Genomic DNA, 27,377 nt, shown 5'->3' with positions numbered 1-27,377 from the left:
CTCCTCTCTCGTCTCTGGGAGTCTCCGCTCTCGTCTCTGGGAGTCTTCGCTCTCGTCTCTGGGAGTCTCCGCTCTCGTCTCTGGGAGTCTCCGCTCTCGTCTCTGGGAGTCTCCGCTCTCGTCTCTGGGAGTCTTCGCTCTCGTCTCTGGGAGTCTTCGCTCTCGTCTCTGGGAGTCTCCTCTCTCGTCTCTGGGAGTCTCCGCTCTCGTCTCTGGGAGTCTCCGCTCTCGTCTCTGGGAGTCTGCGCTCTCGTCTCTCCTCTCTCGTCTCTGGGAGTCTTCGCTCTCGTCTCTGGGAGTCTCCTCTCTCGTCTCTGGGAGTCTCCGCTCTCGTCTCTGGGAGTCTCCGCTCTCGTCTCTGGGAGTCTGCGCTCTCGTCTCTGGGAGTCTCCGCTCTCGTCTCTGGGAGTCTGCGCTCTCGTCTCTGGGAGTCTCCGCTCTCGTCTCTGGGAGTCTGCGCTCTCGTCTCTCCTCTCTCGTCTCTGGGAGTCTTCGCTCTCGTCTCTGGGAGTCTCCTCTCTCGTCTCTGGGAGTCTCCGCTCTCGTCTCTGGGAGTCTCCGCTCTCGTCTCTGGGAGTCTCCGCTCTCGTCTCTGGGAGTCTGCGCTCTCGTCTCTGGGAGTCTCCGCTCTCGTCTCTGGGAGTCTCCGCTCTCGTCTCTGGGAGTCTCCGCTCTCGTCTCTGGGAGTCTACGCTTTCGCTCAGTGTCTGAGGTGATGCAGAAACACTCAGAGCCGGATCGTGTTTCAGCTCGAGCTCTTTTGTGAACGAGAGGCATTATTGCGGGAGAATAGAGGCTCTGAAAGGGAGATCGCCTCCATTGTCACGGGCTGCAACCGTATAAGAGACGTCAAAAGACTTTCCTAATGACTGCAATAAACACTTTCCCATCATCAGCAGGACTCGTGCAACATCTGTGCAGGGGCTGATGGGAAGTGTCCTCAACTCAGTGTCAGATCACTTTTTATAGGTTATATAGTTCGTTTTTTAGCTGTAATATATATTGTATTGATATACTGTTATATGTTTGCTACTTTATTTGACTTTTTTTATGCATTCATCCAAAGTTTGATTTCAATGCTTGATCTTATTACTTTTTGTTCAAATGTTGTTTTTGAGAATCTGTTCAAAGGCTCTATATGAAATAATGTTTATTATTGATGTTACTATTATTTTCGACTTGCACTGCATTTTTATTTTAGTTGATGCATGTCCTGCATGTTTGAGCTAGAGGAATGACACTTGTTTGTAACTTCATGAGAGTGAATATCAGAATGTCAGTGATGTATAGCAGTAACACACACACGAACTGCTGCACACGAGGCCAGGAAATGTTTAACCTCCATTGAGTCAAAGACAAAAGATAGATTTAATCCTGCGGTGAGGGGCGGGACTCTCTCTTTCTGGCTCTCTCTCTCTCTCTCTCTCTCTCTGACTGATGCTGAACGTGTGTGTGTGTGTGTGTGTGAGTCTCATCGGAGGCTTCAGTATGTGACCAGTCGCTGCTGCTGGAGGTAAAGTCTTTCATTGATCAGCGTGTGTGTTGTTGAGGTGAACACTGATGTAGAATGTGTGTGTTGTTGAGAATGTGTGTGTTGTTGAGGTGAACACTGATGTAGAATGTGTGTGTTGATGAGAATGTGTGTGTTGTTGAGGTGAACACTGATGTAGAATGTGTGTGTTGTTGAGGTGAACACTGATGTAGAATGTGTGTGTTGTTGAGGTGAACACTGATGTAGAATGTGTGTGTTGATGAGAATGTGTGTGTTGTTGAGGTGAACACTGATGTAGAATGTGTGTGTTGTTGAGGTGAACACTGATGTAGAATGTGTGTGTTGATGAGAATGTGTGTGTTGTTGAGGTGAACACTGATGTAGAATGTGTGTGTTGTTGAGGTGAACACTGATGTAGAATGTGTGTGTTGATGAGAATGTGTGTGTTGTTGAGGTGAACACTGATGTAGAATGTGTGTGTTGTTGAGAATGTGTGTGTTGTTGAGGTGAACACTGATGTAGAATGTGTGTGTTGTTGAGAATGTGTGTGTTTTTGAGGTGAACACTGATGTAGAATGTGTGTGTTGTTGAGAATGTGTGTGTTGTTGAGGTGAACACTGATGTAGAATGTGTGTGTTGTTGAGAATGTGTGTGTTGTTGAGGTGAACACTGATGTAGAATGTGTGTGTTGTTGAGAATGTGTGTGTTGTTGAGGTGAACACTGATGTAGAATGTGTGTGTTGTTGAGAATGTGTGTGTTGTTGAGAATGTGTTTGTTGTTGAGAATGTGTGTGTTGTTGAGAATGTGTTTGTTGTTGAGGTGAACACTGATGTAGAATGTATGTGTTGTTGAGAATGTGTGTGTTGTTGAGAATGTGTGTGCTGTTGAGAATGTGTGTGTTGTTGAGGTGAACACTGATGTAGAATGTGTGTTGTTGAGAATGTGTGTGTTGTTGAGGTGAACACTGATGTAGAATGTGTGTTGTTGAGAATGTGTGTGTTGTTGAGGTGAACACTGATGTAGAATGTGTGTGTTGTTGAGAATGTGTGTGTTGTTGAGGTGAACACTGATGTAGGATGTGTGTGTTGTTGAGAATGTGTGTGTTGTTGAGGTGAACACTGATGTAGAATGTGTGTGTTGTTGAGAATGTGTGTGTTGTTGAGAATGTGTGTGTTGTTGAGAATGTGTGTGTTGTTGAGGTGAACACTGATGTAGAATGTGTGTGTTGTTGAGAATGTGTGTGTTGTTGAGGTGAACACTGATGTAGAATGTGTGTGTTGATGAGAATGTGTGTGTTGTTGAGGTGAACACTGATGTAGAATGTGTGTGTTGTTGAGGTGAACACTGATGTAGAATGTGTGTGTTGTTGAGAATGTGTGTGTTGTTGAGAATGTGTGTGTTTTTGAGGTGAACACTGATGTAGAATGTGTGTGTTGTTGAGAATGTGTGTGTTGTTGAGGTGAACACTGATGTAGAATGTGTGTGTTGTTGAGAATGTGTGTGTTGTTGAGAATGTGTGTGTTGTTGAGGTGAACACTGATGTAGAATGTGTGTGTTGTTGAGAATGTGTGTGTTGTTGAGGTGAACACTGATGTAGAATGTGTGTGTGTGTGTGTGTGTGTGTGTGTGTGTGTGTGTGTGTTGTGTGATGGTAGTTCAGGAATAATGCACATGTGTGCTGGTCCAGGATCAGCTCTTCTGTGACTCTGCTCTAGAGCCGCACGCGCTCACTGATGCTCATGGCGTTAGGAACGGAGGCTGTGGTGTATTGCGTGATCAGGAGAGATTACTAGTGTCTGGTGGGCGATATGTAAATGTCTCGTAGCTTCTGAAGGTGTTTATCTCTGTAGCTCAACTCTCTCTCTCTCTCTCTCGCTCTTCTGGTCTGATGTTGTCGTTCATGATCGTGATTTCCAGCACTGAATGTGTGTGTTTGTGTGTTTCAGGTTGATCTGCACGCTGACAGAACACACACAGATCTTCTCTGGTGAGTTCAGTGGCGTTTCAGTTTCTGTGTGTGTGTGTGTGTGTGTGTGTGTGTGTGTGTGTGTGTGTGTGTGTGTGTGTGTGACATGAAGCATCTCAGTACTGATGTGTCTTCTGTAAAGCTCTTAACGCTTCAGCGTCTCAGCGAGAGCATGACTTCAAAAACATGATTACATTCAACAAGTCATTTTAGTAAGTTGATGCTTTAAATGCACTGAAAAAAAATGTGATTTGCTATGAAGTTTGTGTGAATATGTGTGTGTGTGTGTGTGTGTGTGTGTGTGTGTGTGTGTGTGTTTTCTTGTCAGCAGACAGAGAGAGAAGTGTTTGCAGCAACATGCTGAATATGCCGTTATATGACAAATGTCTTGAATATGCATGACTCATTAGCATATAAATGAGCTGTAGATGTGTGTGTGTGTGTGTGTATGTGTGTGTGTGTGTGAGATCAATAACGTGCTGCTGTGCATCAACATCATTGATGAATGTCAGCCGGATTCTGATTGGTTGTCGGGTCTGTTGATGTGGGATGTAGTTCAGTCGTGTGTGTGATAGTTGTGCGGTTTCTCTCTCTCTGATTCGTCATCATCACGCAGGTGTGATCATGTGACCTGAGGTGTGATCATGTGACCTGAGGTGTGATCATGTGACCTGAGGAGCACTTTACTGTAGTGAATGCACACGTGTAGTGTACTTCAAATCTTAAAAGTGTATTTTAAAGTGGGTAAAAAAAAAAAAGTTCATGGATCTGCATTTAATTTCAATTTAAACTATAATGCATTAATTGCAATTAAGTGTTGGAAACTTCATGGCTTGGTGTGTGCTCTGACGTGCTGTTAACTGCTCTCATTAGAGTCACACATGATCTGCTCTTATCATCTGATCGTGGTTGTGTCTCGCTATTAGTGTTACTCGATCTTAGTGCTGCATTTGACACTATTGACCACAACATTCTTTTAAATAGACTAGAAAATTATGTTGGCATTAGTGGAATTGCATTAGCATGGTTTAGATCACACTTATCTGACCGTTATCAGTTTGTAGCAGTAAATGAAGAGATGTCTCACCGATCACAAGTTCAGTATGGCGTACCACAAGGCTCAGTACTAGGACCGCTGCTGTTCACTCTGTACATGCTACCCTCACACACACACACACACACACTCTGTACATGCTACCCTCACACACACACACACACACACTCTGTACATGCTACCCTTAGGAGATATCATTAGGAAACATGGCATTAGTTTTCACTGTTATGCTGACGATACTCAGCTCTATATTTCTTCACGCTCGACGAAACTTACCAATTCACTAAATTAACAGAATGCACAGCTGATATAAAAAACTGGATGATTAGTAATTTCCTACTAAACTCTGAAAAAACAGAGAATCTAATTATTGGACAAAAAACTTCCTCACGTAATAACCTAGAATACTGTCTAACACTTGATGGCTGCTGTTAAGTCTTCGTCGTCGGTTAGGAACCTGTGTGTGTGTGTGTGTGTGTGTGTGTGTGTGTGTGTGTGTGTGTGAGTGTGTGTGTGTGCTCTTTGATACCAATCTTTCATCTGAAAGTCACGTGTCTAGTATCTGTAAAACCGCATTTTTCCATCTTAAAAATATCTCTAAATTACGTCATATGCTCTCATTGACAAATGCGGAACAGTTAGTTCATGTGTTCATGAGCTCAAGGCTAGATTACTGTAATGCTCTACTGGGTGGTTGCCCTGCACGCTTAATAAACAAACTACAGCTGGTCCAAAACGCAGCAGCTCGAGTTCTTACCAGAACCAGGAAGTATGACCATATTAGCCCGGTTCTGTCAACACTGCACTGGCTCCCTATTAAACATCATATACATTTTTAAATATTGCTGATTACTTACAAAGCACTGAATGGTTTAGCTCCGCAGTACTTGAAAAAAGCTGCTTTGGAACAATCTACATTGTTAAAAGCACTGTGTAAAAAAATAAAAAATAAAAACTGTGCGATCTTATATAGACAGGTGTGTGTGTGTGTGTGTGTGTGTGTGTGTGTGTGAGTTTCCCAGTCCAGCAGCAGAAGCACCTCGAGGAGGATCAGTGGAAACCGGGAGAACCGGAGCTCAATCATGAGAGTACTGGCTGGGAATGCTTCTGTATGTGATTTTGTAGTTTTTTCCGTAATTAGCAAAGATTTCAAACAAACTTCTTTCACGTTGTCGTTATGGAGGAATGTTTGTAGAATTTCGAGGAAAATAATGAATTTAATCCATTTCATAATAAGGCTTACACAACAACATGTGGAAAAAGTCTCCGGATGCCCTGTATATTCTTTTAAAGTGCATTATTTCTGTAATAATTACTCCTTATAAGCGCCGAATGCTGGTGTTTGCCGGATCTCAAACACTGAGTGTGTCCGTCCGGCTCGACTCGTGCGCTGCAGTGCATTCTGGGTGACCCGATTCACTGATCTCAATAGCTGTGCTTCTGTTGACCTCCATAAACCAGTGGATCGTTACAGGCAGCGGAGTGTGTGTGTGTGTGTGTGTGTGTGTGTGTGTGTGTGTGTCTGTGTGTGTGTGTGTGTGTGTGTGTGTGTGTGTGTGTGTGTGTGTGAGTGAGTGAGTGTGTGTCTGTGTGTGTGTGTGTGTGTGTGTGTGTGTGTCTGTGTGTGTGTGTGTGTGTGTGTGTGTGTGTGTGTGTGTGTGTGTGTGTGCACGCGCGTGCGTGTGTGCACATCTGTGTGTGTGTGTGTGTGTGTGTGTGCGCGTGCGTGCGTGTGTGTGGGTGTGTGTGCACGTCTGTGTGTGTGTGTGTGTGTGTGTGTGAGAGCCTGTTAATTGACCCGGAAATAGCTATATCTCTTAAAAAATCATTTGAAAAATTTGTGGGGAAAAGTGTATTTTGATAGTGTTTAATCCATATAGTTTTTCCTGAACTAAATCTATGGCTTTTTGAGAAGTTCAGAAATATGAAATCAAACCTGGCCCGAGTCAACAGGAGATTCATGAGTTACAGCCGCTTCAGTCCAGATCAGTCCAGATCAGTCCAGATCAAACCCGACAGATTTCAAACGGTACAAAACTCACAGCATTTCTGCACGTGTGTGAGAGTGTGTGTGTGTGTGTGTGTGTGTGTGTGTGTGTGTGTGTGTGTGTGTGTGTGTGTGTGTGTGTGTGTGTGTGTGTGTGTGTCCGCCACAGTGATGTGATTTTCTCACACTCTGAATGAGGTTTTGTTGGTGGGTCGGAGGGTCGTGGCTTTTGTGGGCGATGAAGGGGAAGTGATTTCTATTCACCTGCAGCTTCAATGAGGTGAAAAGAGTCCGAGAATCCCTCCATCCTACATCTGTGTCTCTCGCCCGCTCGCTCTCTGTCCACACACACTCCTGCCAAACCTGCCCAATCATTCAGATGTCTTCAAGTGTTTGAGTCTTGATCATCCCTGACACTGAGAATCTGTCGGTCTTCATGTGTTGGTGAGGGTGTCAGATGTGTGTGTGTGTGTGTGTGTGTGTTAAAGCCACAGTCGAGGCCGATCACACACACACTGAGCCGTCTTTATTCCCGAGCGGACACACTGATCCCGGGATGTTGAGTGGGAGACAGAGTCTCACCTCGAGAACGCTCTGAGACGAGTGTGTGTGTGGAGAGCAGGATCACGAGTTCACTGCATCACCTCTAAAGAGAAGCTGGAACAGGGTGTGTGTGTGTGTGTGTGTGTGTGTGTGTGTGTGTGTGTGTGTGTGTGTGTGTGTGTGTGTGTGTGTGTGTGTGTGTGTGTGTGTGAGTGTGTCTACGTCCCAGTTCACTCCTCTGCCCTAGATAGTGTGCCAGATTAGGGCCCTAGGTGACTGGTGGTGTACTAGAAATAAAATGTGTTAGCATTAGTTAACCACACTAGTAAACATGAACTAATAATGAACAATACTTTCTAAACTTAGTTAATTTCAACATTTACTAATGCATTTTAAAAATCAAAAGTTGTATCTTTTAACATTAATTAATGCACTGTATAGATGAACAGTTGTGTTTGTTTTTCTAACATTAACGATTAATAAATGCTGTAAAGATATTAGTTCATGTTAGTTAATGCATTAATTAGTGATAATGAATTTATTCAGTCAGAAAGTATGAAGGTGGATATAGCCAGCTGGGAAACAAGCTATGCCCAGATAGTCAAAGTCTCTGAGATTGGTTTAATAAATAGATTGGATGATAAATATATAAACCTGATTATTGTGTATTAAAACGTATTGGGTTTGGGATTATTGGGATTATTAGTATTACACTAATATTATTCTTAATAGTTCCATTTATGTATGACTGACAAATATCTGTAATCTGAACTTATGAAATACATCCATCTCAAATATAGGTTTTCAGTGAATTATCTAAGTTTTTTGAGCTAATATAAAAAATTTTTGGCATCTATTTACATGCTTTATTGCAGAAGTTGAAACTTAAGCACTTAAAAAAAATTAAAGTGTAAAAAAGTTATAGATGTTTACTGTAAAGCAAATGTACTGTACTAAACATTTATATTTCATACATAATATACATATATATTACAAAATAATTTGGACTCATACGTCTATCACAGCTGTGTTCCAAATTTGAAGTTGACATCACAAAAGTAAGATGTTCTTCAGGCGCTGTACCAGAAACAGCCACCAGGCAGCGCTCACACGCTCTGCTGTCACACATTCATACATTACTGTCATAATATCACAGTCGGCAAACATGCAGCCTTGAAGATGCCTTGTGTAAAGATTAGAAAAAGATTTGATAATAAAATAGTGCAAATGTTGTACGATGAAACCTGACACCGCCTGATGGGGGAGGAGCCTAATTAAAGGATGAGTCTTTGAATAACACCTAATTTATGATTATTACTCAAATATGTTATAAATATATGACAATGAAAGTTTCCCGCTGGCAGCTAACAGGTTAATGACTGGAATAAGTGTAAATGTGTGTGTGTGTGTGTGTGTGTGTGTGTGTGTGTGTGTGTGTGTGTGTGTGTTTGCCGTGTTCTCTCAGGGTTGTGTGTGTGTGTGTGTGTGTGTGTGTGTGTGTGTGTGTGTGTGTGTGTGTGTGTTCTCTCAGGTTCAGTGTGTGTGTGTGTGTGTGTGTGTGTGTGTGTGTGTGTGTTCTCTCAGGTTCAGTGTGTGTGTGTGTGTGTGTGTGTGTGTGTGTGTTGGCCGTATTCTCTCAGGTTCAGTGTGTGTGTGTGTGTGTGTGTGTGTGTGTGTGTGTGTGTGTGTGTGTGTGTGTGTGTGTGTGTGTGTGTGTGTGTTCTCTCAGGTTCAGTGTGTGTGTGTGTGTTTGCCGTATTCTCTCAGGTTCAGTGTGTGTGTGTGTGTGTGTGTGTTCCCTCAGGTTCAGTGTGTGTGTGTGTGTGTGTTCCCTCAGGTTCAGTGTGTGTGTGTGTGTGTGTGTGTGTGTGTGTGGACAGAAGCTTCCACAGCTGATCTCCACAATAGACAGAAAGCGCCGGCAAGCGTCGGTCAGCACATCCTAAAGCCACTATTGATCCGCCAGAGAACGGCTCACATTAGCATCACAATCCCAGCCGGCGCGGGCTAGCTTTACCCAGCGGCCGTGAAGGACTCGCTGACATGTGTGTGTTCAGGCTCGGAAACATCCAGTTAACACACACACACCTGCTTTTATGTAAAGTTTATCACTTAGGCTACGTTGAGATACAGCCAGATCATATCGCTAAAGGAGTCGTTCACTTTAGAACTAAAATCTCCTGATAGTTTACTCTCCTCTCGTCATCCCAGATGTTCATGTGTTTCTTTCTTCAGTGGAAAAGAAATAAAGGTTTCTGAGGAACACACTCCAGGATGTTCCTCCATATAGTGTCCTCAATGGGGTCCAACGGGTCGAAGGTCCAGATGTGAGTTTCAGTGCAGCTTCAAAGTCTCGACACGATCCAGCCGAGGAATAAGAGTCTTATCTAGCCAAACCAGCCGACATTTTACAACTAAATAAACATTTATATACTTTTAAAGGGCACCTATTATGACTCTTATCGCAAGATGTAAAATAAGTCTCTGATGTCCCCAGAGTGTGTGTGTGAAGCTTTAGCTCAAAATACCCAACAGATCATTTTTTACAGCATGTTTAAATGGTCATTTTTTGGAGCTCAGAAAAACATGCTGTTTTAGTGTGTGCCCTTTAAATGCAAATGAGCTGCTGCTGCCGGCACAGGGGGCGGAGCCTCACGAGCTCACGCTCAATCTCATCTGATAGCATCAGAACAGAAACTCTCAGTAGTGGTGTTCATTTCGACTCGGGCTCGGACAATAATGCCCACAGAGCCAGAGAATATATGCTGTATGGAGATAGAACAGGAATAGTTTAGTTTATCTAAAAGATATTAAAAGATGAAGCCTTAGTTTTACTCCAGAGAATCACTATAAAAGCTGAATAAACACAGTATATAAGTGCGCATTAAAGTCTTATCCATAAACTCTCTCTCTCTCCCTTTCATTATCATCAACATACACAGCGAAGTACACAAAACACTCGTTACAACTAACAGTTAACAAATATATACACACCTTTTCAGTGGGTGCTTAATAAACTGGTAAACCTTATATCCGTAAAGCGACTCGATGAGCTGTGATAGTGCGCGCTCTCACTTACATCTCTGCCGTGGTCAGGAACGTTAGGCCTGTCGCTCCGGAGACCATAAGCTGGATCACAAACAGTACTGATCCATCCTTGAGTAACAACGGGAGTAGATGAAGACTGATATGTTCATTCTTACATCCAACAACAAAACACCTCAATCGCTTAGGAGACATTCTTGTCTACAGCGGCTCAAGCGTCGAAACACTGGCGGACTGTGTCCAGCTCACTCAGGGCGGGGCTATGCTCAAACTGCAGTGTCAATCAACAGTCGTGGGCGGGGCTTGTGTCCAGCTCACTCAGGGCGGGTCTATGCTCAAACTGAAGTGTCAATCAACAGTCGTGGGCGGGGCTTGTGTCCAGCTCACTCAGGGCGAGTCTATGCTCAAACTGCAGTGTCAATCAACAGTCGTGGGCGGGGCTTGTGTCCAGCTCACTCAGGGCAGGTCTATGCTCAAACTGCTGTGTCAATCAACAGTCGTGGGCGGGGCTTGTGTCCAGCTCACTCAGGGCGGGGCTATGCTCAAACTGCAGTGTCAATCAACAGTCGTGGGCGGGGCTTGTGTCCAGCTCACTCAGGGCGGGGCTATGCTCAAACTGCAGTGTCAATCAACAGTCGTGGGAGGGGCCTGTGTCCAGCTCACTCAGGGCGGGGCTATGCTCAAACTGCAGTGTCAATCAACAGTCGTGGGAGGGGCCTGTGTCCAGCTCACTCAGGGCGGGGCTATGCTCAAACTGCAGTGTCAATCAACAGTCGTGGGCGGGGCTTGTGTCCAGCTCAGTCAGGGCGGGGCTATGCTCAAACTGCAGTGTCAATCAACAGTCGTGGGCGGGGCTTGTGTCCAGCTCACTCAGGGCGGGTCTATGCTCAAACTGCAGTGTCAATCAACAGTCGTGGGCGGGGCTTGTGTCCAGCTCACTCAGGGCGGGGCTATGCTCAAACTGCAGTGTCAATCAACAGTCGTGGGCGGGGCTTGTGTCCAGCTCACTCAGGGCGGGTCTATGCTCAAACTGCAGTGTCAATCAACAGTCGTGGGCGGGGCTTGTGTCCAGCTCAGTCAGGGCGGGGCTATGCTCAAACTGCAGTGTCAATCAACAGTCGTGGGAGGGGCCTGTGCAAAGTGACGTTGCCCCGAATCTGAGAACAGCTGGTTCTGAGACAGTGCTTATGATTTATGGGGATTATAAAAAAAGCACTGGGTGGATTTTTATCATTATAGGGTGGTTGTGTACACACACTGCCAACACACATTTATGTTCAAACACCATGTAAAAGTGAATTTTGCATAATAGGTGCCCTTTAACCACTAATGCTCATCTTGCACGTCCATGACTTCACACATTACGTAATCAGGTTGAAAGGTCAAGCGTGACGTAGGCGTAAGAACCGACCCAGTGTTTACAAAGCGAACATGATGTTATTGAACAGTTAGTTGTGCTTTTCTGAGCCGATGTTGGAAGAGGATCAGAACGGATGAATGGCTTTGTCTTGTTTCCCTGTTGCTTATTAAAAAGGTCAACAGCACTAAACAGGAGATGTGTTTTCCATGCCGTCCAATGAGTGCCTCCGCTCACGCATAAATCAGCTGATTCAGGGAAGAGTCCCGAGGAACAGTGACTGTGTCTCGCAGAGATCGATCTCGACACCGACACACACGCCAGAGGACATTACTCTTGACATCACACACATGATCAGCTCTCAGATTCTCTCGCTTTTATTACGAAACTCAAACAATAAATAGAGTTTTGGTGCTTGTAAATGTGACGTGAGATCGCTGTATCGCTATCAGCACGTGAACGATCATCTGTTACTCGTTACTAGTGAATAGTGAATGAACACGAGTGTATCGGCCGATCGTCTGAGAGAGGTCTATAAAACAGCTGGAGATCACTGTGTCACATCACCTCACGAGAGCCAGTTAATGATTTAAGGAAAGAAAAATTAGCTATAGAGAGTATTTTGCTAAATATGTGCACTATCATACATACTTACATAAATACCCCCCCCCCCCATAATTCTCACTCCAAGCTAAACTCAAAAGTTGGCAGCCCTGTATTTGTATTTGCATATGCAAATGAGCCGTGATCATCATGTGACATGTGGCCTCAGACTCTGATCTGATGAAGCTGATCCCAGACCTGTGATCTGTGGAGTTTAGCACTCGCTTCACAGCGCATGCTAACGAGACCTCGTTCCTTTAAGACGCTGCCAGACATTAGCATCTCAGAGGATCCCAGATCTGTGTGTGTGTGTGAGAAAGACGGGGAATGTTAATGGAGTTCACAGGGAATGAATCGCTGTGTAAACATTTGCTTTCCATCGCATAGAAAAACTTCAGAAATGAGCAGGACGACAAAAGCAAGTGTCCTCGAGTCAGAAGAGACAGAAACACAGAGTAACTCTCAACAACTCACTGTAAAACTTCAATTTAAGTACAATCAACTTCATTTCAAACTTAAATTACATTAAACTGACTTTAGTTGAGTCTTGTATAACTTGTAAATAGGTTGAAAATTGCTTGACTTCTTTTGATGAGTTAAAGCAGTGTAAAAATATATGTTGTCATAACTTATGGATTACAGTGTTTATGGGATCATCTCTCTTCAGAAGCATGGATACTCCACTGAGGGCTGGGCTCGTGGGGCGGGAGATAAAGCTGATTCACAGGGAACGTCTCTGAACAACAGCTCAGACGCACATTGTTGTTTTATCCGGTGAACTGGTGTTTTTATTCATCCCACATTCATATGTTAAACAGCTGATTATTTGCATACCGCCTCTACAATTATAAAGCTGATGAGGGGCTTCTGGGAAACGTATGCTGGAGGAATGTCTTTGTGTTGGAGACTCAGACGCTCCAGTTCTGCTCGTACGCTGATGTCAAACGCTGGGAATATAGTGACGGTCCGCTTCATCCCTGTTAGACTCTCAGATCCAGATAAACACTGTGTGTGTGTGTGTGTGTGTGTGTGTGTGTGTGTGTGTGTGTGTGTGTGTGTGTGTGTGTGTGTCATGATGCCGCAGTTACAGCTTCATTCACACAGTTTTACAGTGTTTTACATAGATCTCCATAGATCATAGATAGAACACAGATCTCCTCTATAGTGCTGTATATCCGAGTGAAGCGCTTCTGGAACCAGCAAATGTGGGCGGGGCTTGATTGTGTCTGTGGGGAATTGATTGGATGGTTGTGGTTTGCTATTGGCTGATCTCATGTGAGTGACAGGTTAAAGCCCCGCCCTCATCATCAGAGAAGAGAAGAGATGCTGCAAGAGGAACTTATTCTGATTCAGGATTATTAACAATCATTAATAATGATGATGTGCACCTATTAATCATTTACAATAAACAGTGTAATTTTCCATTGAAAACCAAGAATTATAGTGACTTGAAATGCAAACATGATTTCCCTGAAACCCTCGTGATGGTGTGTTGAGCTCGATGTTCATGAATATCTGCTCGTCTGACTGGCAGTGATTATGAGCAGATGTAATAACTCTAGAAGGATAGCCTGTAATTATTAACACATGTAAAGATCAGATGAGTGTAACGAGTGTCAGTGATGATGTGTTGAACCGCATCACTCTCTACAGTCACATGATGTTTCATTAATGAGCTGCTGTTTAATTACCCTGATTACCATCATGTTCCTCTCCTCGAGGGCCTTCACCAGTGCTCTGATCTCCAGTGACACACACACACACTGACACACACTCCTGTATACACACACACACTGACACACACTCCTGTATACACACACACACACACACAGACACACACACACTCCTGTATACACTCACACACACACTCACAGTCACACACTCCTGTATACACACACTCACACACACACACACACACACACACACACACACACACACTCCTGTATACACACACACTCCTGTATACACACTGACACACACACACACACACACACACACACACACACACACACACACACACACACTCTCTCTCTCTCCTGTATTCAGTGTGTGTGTGTGTGTGTGTGTGTGTGTGTGTGTGTGTGTGTGTGTGTGTGTGTGTGTGTGTGTGTGTGTGTGAGATCAGTCACCAGCCTTTCTGCAGTCATAACTCTCATGATTTATGAAAGTTTGCAGCGCTTTACATGACCTTGGACTCCGAGATTTACACACACACATACACACACACACACACACACACACACACACACACACACACACACAGGCCTTGAAAAGCCAGTCTGCTTTATAAGTGACATCAAACATGATTCACACACGTCATAGTTGTTCATCATAGGTGTGTTTCATTAATCATTTGATTCTGTTGAATTCTACACTTCCAGCGTTTTGAGGCATAATCATAATCAGTGTTGTTTAATGTTGTGTTTGTTCTCACTGCATCACAGACGTGGTCAAACACTTCATGCAATCTTATTTGTTTGCATTTTCGAGCATGCTTGTCAATCACAAGTTGTTCAAACGTTTGATTGGTTGAGCTTGTTCAGTCTGAGCATCACCGGAGTGATTCACTCTGAGGACAGGAGAATGAACAGCACAGTGAGTCACATGATCCAGCTGAATCAAGCCTATCATTACACCGATCAAACGTCACATGGTCTGAACACCTGATGACATCATACGTCTCGAGTGGAGAGTTGATTGACAGGTGTGCATCCCAACATCCATGAGAGTGTGAAGAGAACAGTGTCTGTGGTGCAGATCTCAGTAACCATGGCAACCAGGGGTTCTCTGCTGCCTGAAGCAGCGTTTGCATTGGCAGTGTGTGTGTGTGTGTGTGTGTGTGTCTATAAATCCTGCTTCCCAGGGTTTGAGTCAGAGCTGTGTGTGTGTGTGATGATCAGCCAGTAACTCTCTCTCTCTCTGTCTGTCAGTGTTTCCTGATTGGCTCGAGGGCGGGATTAACGGCTTGAGGGCGGGGCTAAACTCACTCCGAGGCGCCTCATTGGTCACACGACATGATGGACAGGCCGATCGACGGCCAACTGGCTCTGCTGCTGCTGCTGGGTCACATGATCACGGCGCTGGAGGTTCCTCTGGACCGTACGTATCCCACAATTCCTCATTAACAACCATTGATTCTTCACAGAGCTTCAGTGTAAGAGAGTGTGTGTGTGTGTATGCGTATGTGTATGAGAGTGTGAGTGTGAGTGTGTGTGTGTGTGTGTGTGTGTGTATGCATATGTGTATGAGAGTGTGAGTGTGAGTGTGAGTGTGTGTGTGTGTGTGTGAGTGTGAGAGTGTGAGTGTGAGTGTGTGTGAGTGCGTGTGTGTGTGAGTGTGTGTGTGTGTGTGTGTGTGTGTGTGTGTGTGTGTGTGTGTGTGTGTGTGTGTGTGTGTGTGTGTGTGTTTAATGCGGATGGGACAGAACGAGTTCTTCAGTTCACTATCTCTCATTCTGACTGTCCAATCACACGCAGCTTCACTGCAGACACATGATGCTCTTCCTCAGTCTCGTTTCCAGCACACACATCTAAACATTCTTACATCAAGATACATTTACTGGAGAAATTAAATTATTAATTATCTTTTGAATCTACATACCTATAGCTGACAGACAGTGACTCGTTGGGTCTGTTTTAGTTAGAGGAGAAACACTGAAACATGTACTTTCTTTGTCTAACAGTTGTGTCTAACCCTTTATAAGACAGAGCTGTTAAACTAATACAGTAAACGAATGGTGCGCTGTCAAAATAAGAGTCCCTCATCAGCCAATCAGAGAAAGCTCTGGGCCGATGTGATGAATCTGATCTGAGATCTGACGGTCCTCATGTTCTGACGCTCTCTCACGTCTGTCTGTGATTCTCTAGCTAAACTCCTGGAAGGATGTAAGTTTCTCCTCAGTCGGTTTGCTGTGCATTGAGCTTTTCCTTTACTGTGGTTTGTTTGCTGATGATCTGGTTTGTTTGCTGATGATCTGGTTTGTTTGCTGATGATCTGGTTTGTTTGCTGATGATCTGGTTTGTTTGCTGATGATCTGGTGTGTTTGCTGCAGTGTTTGCATGCTCCTGCATTACTGCTGCTTCAGTGGACTCAATGAAAGAAGCGTTTCAGTGCATGTGATGCAGTAGATTTATGTGTTTCGTATTGTTTTGCATGTCGAGAGATCCTGCTGTGTGTGTGTCTGTGTGTTCTCTGTATCTAAGCTAACCCGTGTCATGTGACCCGCAGTGCCACAGCCGCCCACAATCACTCATCAGTCGCCGAAGGAATATATCGTGGACCCGCGCGAGAACATCGTCATCCACTGCGAGGCCAAAGGGAAGCCGCACCCCAGGTGAGACACTCACACACACTCCGAGACAAGACGAGACGAGACTCACACACACTCCGAGATGAGACGAGACTCACACACACTCCGAGACGAGACGAGACTCTCACACACTCCGAGATGAGACGAGAGACTCACACACACTCCGAGACGAGACGAGACTCACACACACTCCGAGACGAGACGAGAAACACACACACTCTGAGATGAGACGAGACTCACACACACTCCGAGACGAGACGAGACTCACACACACTCCGAGATGAGACGAGACTCACACACACTCCGAGACGAGACGAGAAACACACACACTCCGAGATGAGACGAGACTCTCACACACTCCGAGACGAGACGAGAGACTCACACACACTCCGAGACGAGACGAGACTCACACACACTCCGAGACGAGACGAGAAACACACACACTCTGAGATGAGACGAGACTCACACACACTCCGAGATGAGACGAGACTCACACACACTCCGAGACGAGACGAGACTCACACACACTCCGAGACGAGACGAGACTCACACACACTCTGAGATGAGACGAGACGAGACTCACACACACTCTGAGATGAGACGAGACTCACACACACTCCGAGACGAGACGAGACTCACACACACTCCGAGACGAGACGAGAAACACACACACTCTGAGATGAGACGAGACTCACACACACTCCGAGATGAGACGAGACTCACACACACTCCGAGACGAGACGAGACTCACACACACTCCGAGACGAGACGAGACTCACACACACTCCGAGATGAGACGAGACTCACACACACTCCGAGATGAGACGAGACTCTCACACACTCCGAGATGAGACGAGACTCACACACACTCCGAGATGAGACGAGACTCACACACACTCCGAGATGAGACGAGACTCTCACACACTCCGAGATGAGACGAGACTCACACACACTCCGAGATGAGACGAGACTCACACACACTCCGAGATGAGACGAGACTCTCACACACTCCGAGACAAGACGAGACGAGACTCACACACACTCCGAGATGAGACGAGACTCACACACACTCCGAGACGAGACGAGACTCTCACACACTCCGAGATGAGACGAGAGACTCACACACACTCCGAGACGAGACGAGACTCACACACACTCCGAGACGAGACGAGAAACACACACACTCTGAGATGAGACGAGACTCACACACACTCCGAGATGAGACGAGACTCTCACACACTCCGAGACGAGACGAGAGACTCACACACACTCCGAGACGAGACGAGACTCACACACACTCCGAGACGAGACGAGAAACACACACACTCTGAGATGAGACGAGACTCACACACACTCCGAGATGAGACGAGACTCACACACACTCCGAGACGAGACGAGACTCACACACACTCCGAGACGAGACGAGAAACACACACACTCTGAGATGAGACGAGACTCACACACACTCCGAGACGAGACGAGACTCACACACACTCCGAGATGAGACGAGACTCTCACACACTCCGAGACAAGACGAGACGAGACTCACACACACTCCGAGATGAGACGAGACTCACACACACTCCGAGACGAGACGAGACTCACACACACTCCGAGATGAGACGAGACTCTCACACACTCCGAGATAAGACAAGACTCACACACACTCCGAGACGAGACGAGACTCTCACACACTCTGAGACGAGACAAGAAACACACACACTCCGAGATGAGACGAGACTCACACACACTCCGAGACGAGACGAGAAACACACACACTCTGAGATGAGACGAGACTCACACACACTCCGAGATGAGACGAGAAACACACACACTCTGAGATGAGACGAGAAACACACACACTCTGAGATGAGACGAGACTCACACACACTCCGAGATGAGACGAGACTCACACACACTCCGAGACGAGACGAGAAACACACACACTCTGAGACGAGACGAGACTCACACACACTCTGAGATGAGACGAGACTCTCACACACTCCGAGACGAGACGAGAAACACACACACTCTGAGATGAGACGAGACTCACACACACTCCGAGACGAGACGAGAAACACACACACTCTGAGATGAGACGAGACTCACACACACTCCGAGACGAGACGAGACTCTCACACACTCTGAGACGAGACAAGAAACACACACACTCCGAGATGAGACGAGACTCACACACACTCCGAGACGAGACGAGAAACACACACACTCTGAGATGAGACAAGACTCACACACACTCCGAGATGAGACGAGAAACACACACACTCTGAGATGAGACGAGAAACACACACACTCTGAGATGAGACGAGACTCACACACACTCCGAGATGAGACGAGACTCACACACACTCCGAGACGAGACGAGAAACACACACACTCTGAGACGAGACGAGACTCACACACACTCCGAGATGAGATGAGACTCTCACACACTCCGAGACGAGACGAGAAACACACACACTCTGAGATGAGACGAGACTCACACACACTCCGAGACGAGACGAGAAACACACACTCTGAGATGAGACGAGACTCACACACACTCCGAGATGAGACGAGACTCACACACACTCCGAGATGAGACGAGACTCACACACACTCCGAGACGAGACGAGAAACACACACACTCTGAGACGAGACGAGACTCACACACACTCTGAGATGAGACGAGACTCTCACACACTCCGAGACGAGACGAGAAACACTCTTTTATGATGAATGGATGCACTTTCGTATCAAATGTGCTGTATAAATAAACATGCCTTGCCTTGTTCTGATCGCCCACAGCTTCTCATGGACCAGGAACGGGACGCATTTCGACATCGATAAAGATCCCAAAGTCACGATGAAGCCTCATTCAGGAACGCTGGTGATCGACATCAGCGGAGGAGAGAAGGCCGACGCCTACGAGGGCGTGTACCAGTGCACCGCCCACAACCAGCTCGGCTCCGCCCTCTCCAACCACATCATCATCCGCCAGTCCAGTACGTCAGCTCCACCAATCAGATCACTCGCTGCTTTCTCATCTCATCTCTCTCGCAGCCTCGTTTAACCCTCTCACTCTCGTTGTTTTGTGTGTCGTAAGACATTTTCAGCGTCATCAGAGATCTGATACTCGGAGGTAAATGGTAATGTTTGGCTGTAATGCATGTGGCGGCCCAATCCTGCAGACTGACCTCATAGTGACCTCATCAGTGTCTAGATCTCTTTCCTGCATCACGTTTCACATGTCCGTCACGCTCACGCTGGTGTTGAGTCATGTGATCACGGCTGCTTCCTCTTCCTGTAGGATCTCCTCTGTGGTCTAAAGAGAGGTTCAGTCCAATCGTTGCGCAGGAGGGACAGTCGTTAATCCTGCACTGCCGCCCGCCCGCCGGCCTCCCGCCACCCATCGTGTTCTGGATGGACAACAGTAAGTGTCATCGTTAAATCTGTTTTCTGGACACGTTAACTATGAACAATTCATTTTTGCTCATAATGTTTAATCATGGATCTTCTCCTATCATTTAGTGTGATTAAACTCCGCCCCTTCAAGCTCATGCTCACATAGCTCACATGCTACAGAGCCACGCCCACATCCCAACATCCAATCAACAAACAATGCACAGAATCAAGTCGAGGGCGGGGCAACCTGTCACTCACATGAGATCCACCGATAGCAAACCACAACCATCCGATCGATTCCCCACTGACAAAAAACTGTTCCCCTGCATGCTCACGCTCGTTTGCATAGAGCCACGCCTACATCCCAACATCCAATTAACAAACGATGCACAGAATCAAGGCAAGGGGCGGGGCAACCTGTCACTCACATGACATCAGCCAAGAGCAAACCACAACCATCCAATCAATTCCCCACGGACACAATCAAGCCCCGCCCACATTTGTTCTTGTTCCAGAAGCGTTTCACTCGGATATACGAGGAGAAAAGACGAGCGTAGCTTCCCTTTCTCTCCGACTCTAACCGTGTGTGTGTGTGTGTGTGTGTGTGTGTGTGTGTGTGTGCAGATTTCCAGCGTCTGCCGCAGAGCCGGCGAGTGTCTCAGGGTCTGAACGGAGACCTGTACTTCTCCAACGTCCTGATGGAGGACTCCAGGAACAACTACATCTGCTACGCCCGGTTCCCACACACGCAGACCATCCAGCAGAAGCAGCCCATCACCGTCCACGTCATCGACCGTGAGTCGCAGATCTGTGGGACGGCGCTTCCCCTAGTCATGTGCCTCTGAATGAGCACTATTGTAGTTTTGGGTTGGTTTGAGCGTCAATAAAACCCCCGAACATCCATTCATCACTTTAATGCACATCTCTTCTCTGAGCGGAACAAAGAGCTCTTGAGTCGCAAATGCCATCGGCCGCAGCTGTGAGAATCTCGCATCATATTCCTGCGGTTGCTTTGCATGTGTTTGATTTGTTTTGTTGTTTTGTTGTGTTTCAGTGGATTCACTCAATGACACAATGGCAGATTATTTCAATGACACTGATTTGTTTAGTGGTGAGTGACGGCGCCCCCTAGTGACTCTGGTCTAACCCACACCCAGTGACCTCTAACCTCCGCTGTACTCCCTCATTCCGGAGCGTCTTTCATTAAAGCCCTGTTTATTGACTAACAGATCTCAGATGTCTTCTGCTTTAGACACAATGATCCTGTCGTTCCTCATCATCTCTTTCTGAACTCTCTTCATCTTCCTGATGTCTGTTGATATTAGGGTTGGGTATCGTTTGAATTTTAATGATTCCGATTCTGATTTTGTTTATCGACTCCGAATCTTATCGATTCCTAATTTCGATTCCAATAAGGTAAAACATTTTTTTTACATTTTATGACAAGTATCCGATTCCTGACCTCAAGCATTCAATTCCAGAATTGGAATCGATTTTCAATTCCCAACCCTAGTTGACATGAGTTATGGGTATGAAGCAGGATCTCACTGAGAGCGTTTTCTTCCAGATAAGCCGGTGGACGAGCGAGCGCCGGTGTTCCTGGTTCCCAGTGGCTCGCACAGCTCTCAGATGGTCCTGCGAGGAGAGGTTCTGGAGCTGGAGTGCATCGCAGACGGCCTGTGAGTCCAGATTCACCACAGCTCTACAGTAACTCTAGTGTGTGTGTTTGGGTCTGTGACGTTCTGATGTTCCCGCTCAGTCCCACTCCTACGGTCTCCTGGACGAAGCTCAGCGGTGAGATCCCCGGTCGCAGAGCTTCACTGATGAACTTCAACAAGACTCTGCGGATCTCGGACGTGTCGGAGGCGGACGCCGGGGAGTATCGCTGCACTGCCAGGAACCGGCTCGGCTCAGTTCACCACACCTTCGGAGTCTCCGTTAAAGGTGAAAACAGCACAAACACACACGCTTGGAGCACTGTCCGGATGGAGCAATCCTGAGGCATTACTCACTCAAATTAAAGGGATAGTTCACCCAAAAATAAAAATTAGCCCATGATTTACTCACCTTCAAGTCATCCTAGGTGTCTATCAGTCGGGTGCGGGTTGTTTATACATTGACCCGCGCATCACTGGTGTCTATAACATTATTCTTTCAGATGAATACAATCAGAGTTATATAAAAAATGTCCTGGCTCTTCCAAGCTTTATAATGGCAGTGAATTGCTGTTTCTGTTCTGAAGTCCATTAAAGTGCATCTGTCCATCATAAAAGTGCATCTGTCCATCATAAAAGTGCATCTGTCCATCATAAAAGTGCATCTGTCCATCATAAAAGTGCATCTGTCCATCATAAAAGTGCATCTATCCATCATAAAAGTGCATCTGTCCATCATAAAAGTGCATCTATCCATCATAAAAGTGCATCTATCCATCATAAAAGTTCATCTATCCATCATAAAAGTTCATCTATCCATCATAAAAGAGCATCTATCCATCATAAAAGTGCATCTGTCCATCATAAAAGTGCATCTGTCCATCATAAAAGTGCATCTATCCATCATAAAAGTGCATCTGTCCATCATAAAAGTGCATCTATCCATCATAAAAGTGCATCTATCCATCATAAAAGTTCATCTATCCATCATAAAAGTTCATCTATCCATCATAAAAGTGCATCTGTCCATCATAGAAGAGCATCTGTCCATCATAAAAGTGCATCTATCCATCATAAAAGTGCATCTGTCCATCATAAAAGTGCATCTGTCATCATAAAAGTGCATCTGTCCATCATAAAAGTGCATCTGTCCATCATAAAAGTGCATCTGTCCATCATAAAAGTGCATGCTTGGGTCTGATATATGATTGGCTGCTGTGGAGTTTATCAGTAAATCAGATGTTGGTGTAAATGTTGAATGCTGTAGAAAGAGCACTAAACGCTGTTGTCTCCCGGCAGCGGCTCCGTACTGGATCAGCGCTCCCAGGAATCTGGTTCTGGCTCCGCTGGAGACGGGCGTCATCACGTGCCGGGCCCGAGGACACCCCAAACCCCACATCCACTGGTTCATGAACGGCCTGCCCATCGAGGGTCAGTTACTGTCCGTCCCAGCTGACCCCTGACCTCTGACCCCTGACCTCTGACCCCTGACCTCTGACTGACGTTGTGTTGTTGTTGCTGACAGACGCTCCTAAAGACCCGAGCCGGAAGGTGGAGGACGACAGCATCATCTTCTCCGAGGTCCAGACGGGCTCCAGCGCCGTTTACCAGTGTAACGCCTCCAACCAACACGGGTACTTACTGGCCAACGCCTTCGTCAACGTGCTGGGTGAGCCGACACACACACACACACACACATACTGACGAGCCGACAACACACACACACACACACACACACACACACACACATACTGACGAGCCAACAACATCACACACACACACACACTGACGAGCCGACAACATCACACACACACTGATGAGCCGAACAACACACACAAACTGACGAACCGACAACACACACACACACACACACTGCCGTCTGATGTGATGATCATGTGACCTGTGTGTGTTCCAGCGGAGCCGCCCAGAGTTTTGACGGCCCCTAATAAGGTGTATCAGGTGATTGAGAACCGCCCCGCTCTGCTGGAGTGCCTGTCCTTCGGCTCGCCCGTCCCGGCCGTCACATGGTGAGACTGAACACACACTCCTCATCAAACACTCACACACTGACATTTTAACTGGGCTTCATTAGAGACCGGATTCTGCTGCAGTGCATTGTGGGTCCTCTCTCATTCTCAGCTGTTAACTAGCTATATTTATCACACGGCTCTGTGGAATACTTGGTTCTGATTGGTCAATCGCGCCATCCAGTATCGTGGACTCGCTCTCTCTCGTTTCACACAAACGCAGCGGCGGCCATTTTGTGTCTATTGTTTTGTTCACTGTTGGATTATAAGATACAAACAGGTATGATTTTAAAACTGTTTAAAACTTTTTATTCTGAAATCAGTATCTCTAATCTCCATAATTATTAATGTGTTGAAATGCTGTGTAATAAGTGTTATGACTGTATACCGTATCTCTTTAATGTCCGGCTAGTTTGATCTCTCCGCAGAAGCTCTGCGTTTAAAGAGCTGATCAAGTATTCAGACTCAGATCAATATTCATGACTAATTATTTACTCATGTGCAAGTGTCCGTGTAATAAGCGGATAATGTACGTCCAGCCGGTTGGTATCTCAGAATAAACCCCTTCAGGTGTGTGTGTGTGTGTGTGTGAGTGAGTGTGTGTGTGTGTGTGTGTGTGTGTGTGTGTGTGTGTGTGATCAGGACCACTGTTGCTGTAGTGAGTGTGTGTGTGTGTGTGTGTGTGTGTGTGTGTGATCAGGACCACTGTTGCTGTAGTGAGTGTGTGTGTGTGTGTGTGTGTGTGTGTGTGTGTGTGTGTGATGTGGTTATATTCATTAATCCGCTGTTCTGTCGCTCCTGTGTGTCGAGCAGGTTTAAGGACAGCTCCAGCATGTTGGAGGGAGATCCCTATGTGTTCCACAAGAACGGAACGCTGGAGATCCACGTGTCTCAGGCTGTAAACAGCGGGAAATACACCTGTGTCGCCAGGAACAACCTCGGCATCTCCGAGAACCACGTCTACCTGGAGGTCAAAGGTCAGAGGTCATTCCCAACTCAGTGTTCAGGCTTCTGAAGCGGTGCTCTGGGGAAAAATAAATCAATACAAATCTATTTAAATAAATATAGAATATATATATATTTTTTAATTAATAAAATTATAAATATAAATATAAATCATTAAATAAATAAAATTGAAATAAATAAGTAAATGAACGAACGAATTGGAACAGAAAATTACTTTTTTCCAAATAATATTTTACATATATACATTTTGCCTAGTACAAATTGGTCCATATAGAAGATAATCACATCTAAACACGAGAACCATCGCTAGGCTATACTGAGTGTTTTAGAGCATGTTGAGATGAGCAGACAGTGGTATTGGTCTGGACGGCTCCAGGTATCCCATCATGCATCATGTTTGGAGGCTCCAGGCTCCAGTTAAGTGCCTCTCTGAGGAGCATTAGGAAAGCATTCAGACGCGATGAGAGCCGGGAGAAACACTGGGAACTGCAAGCTGGCAGTCTCTCATCCCACAGATCAGCATGAGGAGCAATTAGTGTTACTGGTCTTTACCATCCGCCTAGCAACACCCCAGAATATCCTCATAGCAACGCCTTGGTAACTGTGAAGCACACAGCAGCGTGTGTGTGTGTGTGTGTGTGTGTGTGTGTGTGTGTGTGTGAGAGCATGTTTCTGATGGTCAGCATCTCCTCCAGAGCCGACGCGGATCCTCCGGCCTCCGGAGTACAGGGTGGTCCAGAGGAACAGGGACGTTGTGTTCGAGTGTAAGGTGAAGCACGACCCGTCTCTCATTCCCAGCACCAGCTGGCTCAGGGATGGAGGAGAGCTGCCCGAAGACGACAGGTGTGTGTGAGACTCTTCATCATTCACTGCATCAGATCAGTCTCTGGGTCTAATCGATATTTTCAAGGTCAAACTGACCACAATTGGATTCAATAGCTCATATTTGTAATATTAATTTTGTATGCAAATTGCCCTGACCCTAACATTTCCAGAAAACATCACAGGTTAACCAGTATCCGTGACAACCAACTCAAGATCAAAATGCATTGCAAATCCATCTCGTAGTATTTCCCCATAATGAGCAGAGAAATGCTAAACACACCTGCAGATCTTTCCAGCGCTTCAACGTCCTTCTTCACACATGACTTAAAGGGGACATATCATGATGATCTGAGTTTCTCCGTGTGTAAGTGCTATAATCGGGTCCCAGTGCTTCTACCAATACAGAAAACCTGAAAAGTGAAACCCAGTAACTGTGTTCTGGTGAGCCTTTCTCTGCAAGCATGTTATAAAATAAGCCAATCAGATTTCGCTCTCCTTCTGACGTATGAAGAGGATCTTATTATAATATTACCGGCCCTTAATCTGCACGTTTACACACACCAGCCGACATTTGGTTCCACAAGCGACAACAGAGACCAGTTCTAACGCAATGATAAAGATCCAGCAAAGCCTGAAACTGTTCTGTGGTTGAGCACAGACGAGCACTGAACACTATTGACCAGAACATGTCACCGCTGTCTTATAAACACCTCAGGAACTGTGGACACTTGTGGAGAAGTTAAACGTGATGATGAGATGATCAGTGTAACTCCACAACAACTACAGAAATGTCTCCACTAACATTCAGAAGCTCTTCCTGAGTCTCTCCGTAAGGCTGCACTCGCTACTGGTTATTCTGGGATTCTGGATGAGTGAGATTGGCCTGTTTTGTTATTGCCGGAGTTTCTGAAGCTCGTGTAAAGACTCCGCCCTCTTCTGAACGGAGGCGGAGCTAAAGCTCATTTGCATTTAAAGCGACACACACAAAAACAGCGCGTTTTTGCTCACACCCACAAAGGGGCAAATTTGACAAGATATAATAAATTATCTGGGAGGATTTGGAGCTGAAATTTCACAGACACATTCTGGGGACACCAGAGATTAATATCACATCTGGTGAAAAGGGACATACTGTGTCACCTTTAAATTGAGATTTGAGTCTGAGTTGTGTGTGTGATCACAGGTTTCGAGCGCACTTGGACAGTCTGACCATCACAGGAGTGATAGAGAGCGACGCAGGAACGTACACGTGTGTCACGAACACCTCTCTGGACCAGGACTCGGCCAGCGCTCGGCTCACGGTGGTCGGTGAGTGTCCCGATGTTCTCCGTGTAATAGTCAACTCACCTTTATTTATATAGTGGTTTTACAACACAGAGTGTTTCAGAGCAGCTTAAGAAAAAGTGTATGATTATGATCCAGGCATCACAGGTCAGAGGTCAGATTGGATTGGAACATTCAGAATAGTATTATCTGTAATCCCCGTCCCTCTCCGGACTGATCCGGGTGACGCTCTCCTGCAGAAACCAGGGATTTTAGTGACAGAAAACCAGCTAATGTGAGTCTTGTTCGTGTGTGACTGTCTGTAAACTAACACACTTCTTCCTCACTCCCTGACCCCGCCCACTCAGAGGCTCCGCCCACTCCTGCTCAGATCTACGGTAAACACACACCGTGCCGCACCGCATCCCATAATGCCTCAGGGCGTGTGTGTGTGGACTGCAGCATGCTGGATCACACATTTATCTGTGACATGATTTATTTCCAGATGAATCTTGCGTTCGCTCATTGGTTTCTGACGTGACTCTGGTTCAGGTGTGCATGCGTCGTCATGTGATTCGCATCTGATCATCTGGTCTCATGTAGCATGTGTTCGTCTCCAGGTGTGTGTGTGTGTGTGTGTGTATTATGATGAACTGATGGATCTGTGTGTGTTTGACTCCTCAGGGCAGCCGGACGCTCCCACTGATCTGGAGCTGACGGATCCGGGAGCAAGAAGTGTTCAACTCACCTGGACACCTGGAGACGAGCACAACAGCGCCATCAAGAGTACGACACACACACACACACACACACACACACACACACACACCTGGAGACGAGCACAACAGCGCCATCAAGAGTACGACACACACACACACACAC

The 27,377-nt window shown here is 46.0% G+C and overlaps 1 protein-coding gene across 12 annotated transcripts in view; it reads left to right on the top strand.

Moving 5' to 3' along the window:
- The window catches only part of nrcamb (neuronal cell adhesion molecule b), a 67,352-nt gene that overhangs the window by 24,662 nt on the left and 15,313 nt on the right, over window positions 1-27,377 (top strand). For 2 of the 12 annotated variants that reach the window (XM_084396699.1, XM_084396690.1), the window contains exons 2-19: window positions 3,440-3,480; window positions 14,979-15,147; window positions 15,915-15,932; window positions 16,276-16,381; window positions 19,163-19,359; window positions 19,665-19,787; window positions 20,384-20,554; window positions 20,814-20,870; window positions 21,327-21,438; window positions 21,519-21,703; window positions 22,714-22,845; window positions 22,940-23,083; window positions 23,330-23,441; window positions 24,255-24,418; window positions 25,103-25,250; window positions 26,416-26,540; window positions 26,864-26,893; window positions 27,180-27,281. In XM_084396699.1, coding sequence (XP_084252825.1) covers window positions 15,063-15,147; window positions 15,915-15,932; window positions 16,276-16,381; window positions 19,163-19,359; window positions 19,665-19,787; window positions 20,384-20,554; window positions 20,814-20,870; window positions 21,327-21,438; window positions 21,519-21,703; window positions 22,714-22,845; window positions 22,940-23,083; window positions 23,330-23,441; window positions 24,255-24,418; window positions 25,103-25,250; window positions 26,416-26,540; window positions 26,864-26,893; window positions 27,180-27,281 — 2,011 coding nt within the window. In that variant the 5' untranslated portion in view covers window positions 3,440-3,480; window positions 14,979-15,062. Of the gene's footprint in view, window positions 1-3,439; window positions 3,481-14,978; window positions 15,148-15,914; window positions 15,933-16,250; window positions 16,382-19,162; window positions 19,360-19,664; window positions 19,788-20,383; window positions 20,555-20,813; window positions 20,871-21,326; window positions 21,439-21,518; window positions 21,704-22,713; window positions 22,846-22,939; window positions 23,084-23,329; window positions 23,442-24,254; window positions 24,419-25,102; window positions 25,251-26,415; window positions 26,541-26,863; window positions 26,894-27,179; window positions 27,282-27,377 lie in introns of all 12 variants that reach the window. The other 10 variants (XM_084396696.1, XM_084396692.1, XM_084396693.1 and 7 more) reach the window with 8 other exon arrangements.

The sequence above is a fragment of the Rutilus rutilus genome, assembly GCF_951802725.1.
Source record: "Rutilus rutilus genome assembly, chromosome: 23".
NCBI classification, from domain to species: domain Eukaryota; kingdom Metazoa; phylum Chordata; class Actinopteri; order Cypriniformes; family Leuciscidae; genus Rutilus; species Rutilus rutilus.
The sequence above is the reverse complement of the archived record's forward strand: the minus strand, read 5'-3'. Positions and strand labels throughout refer to the sequence as shown.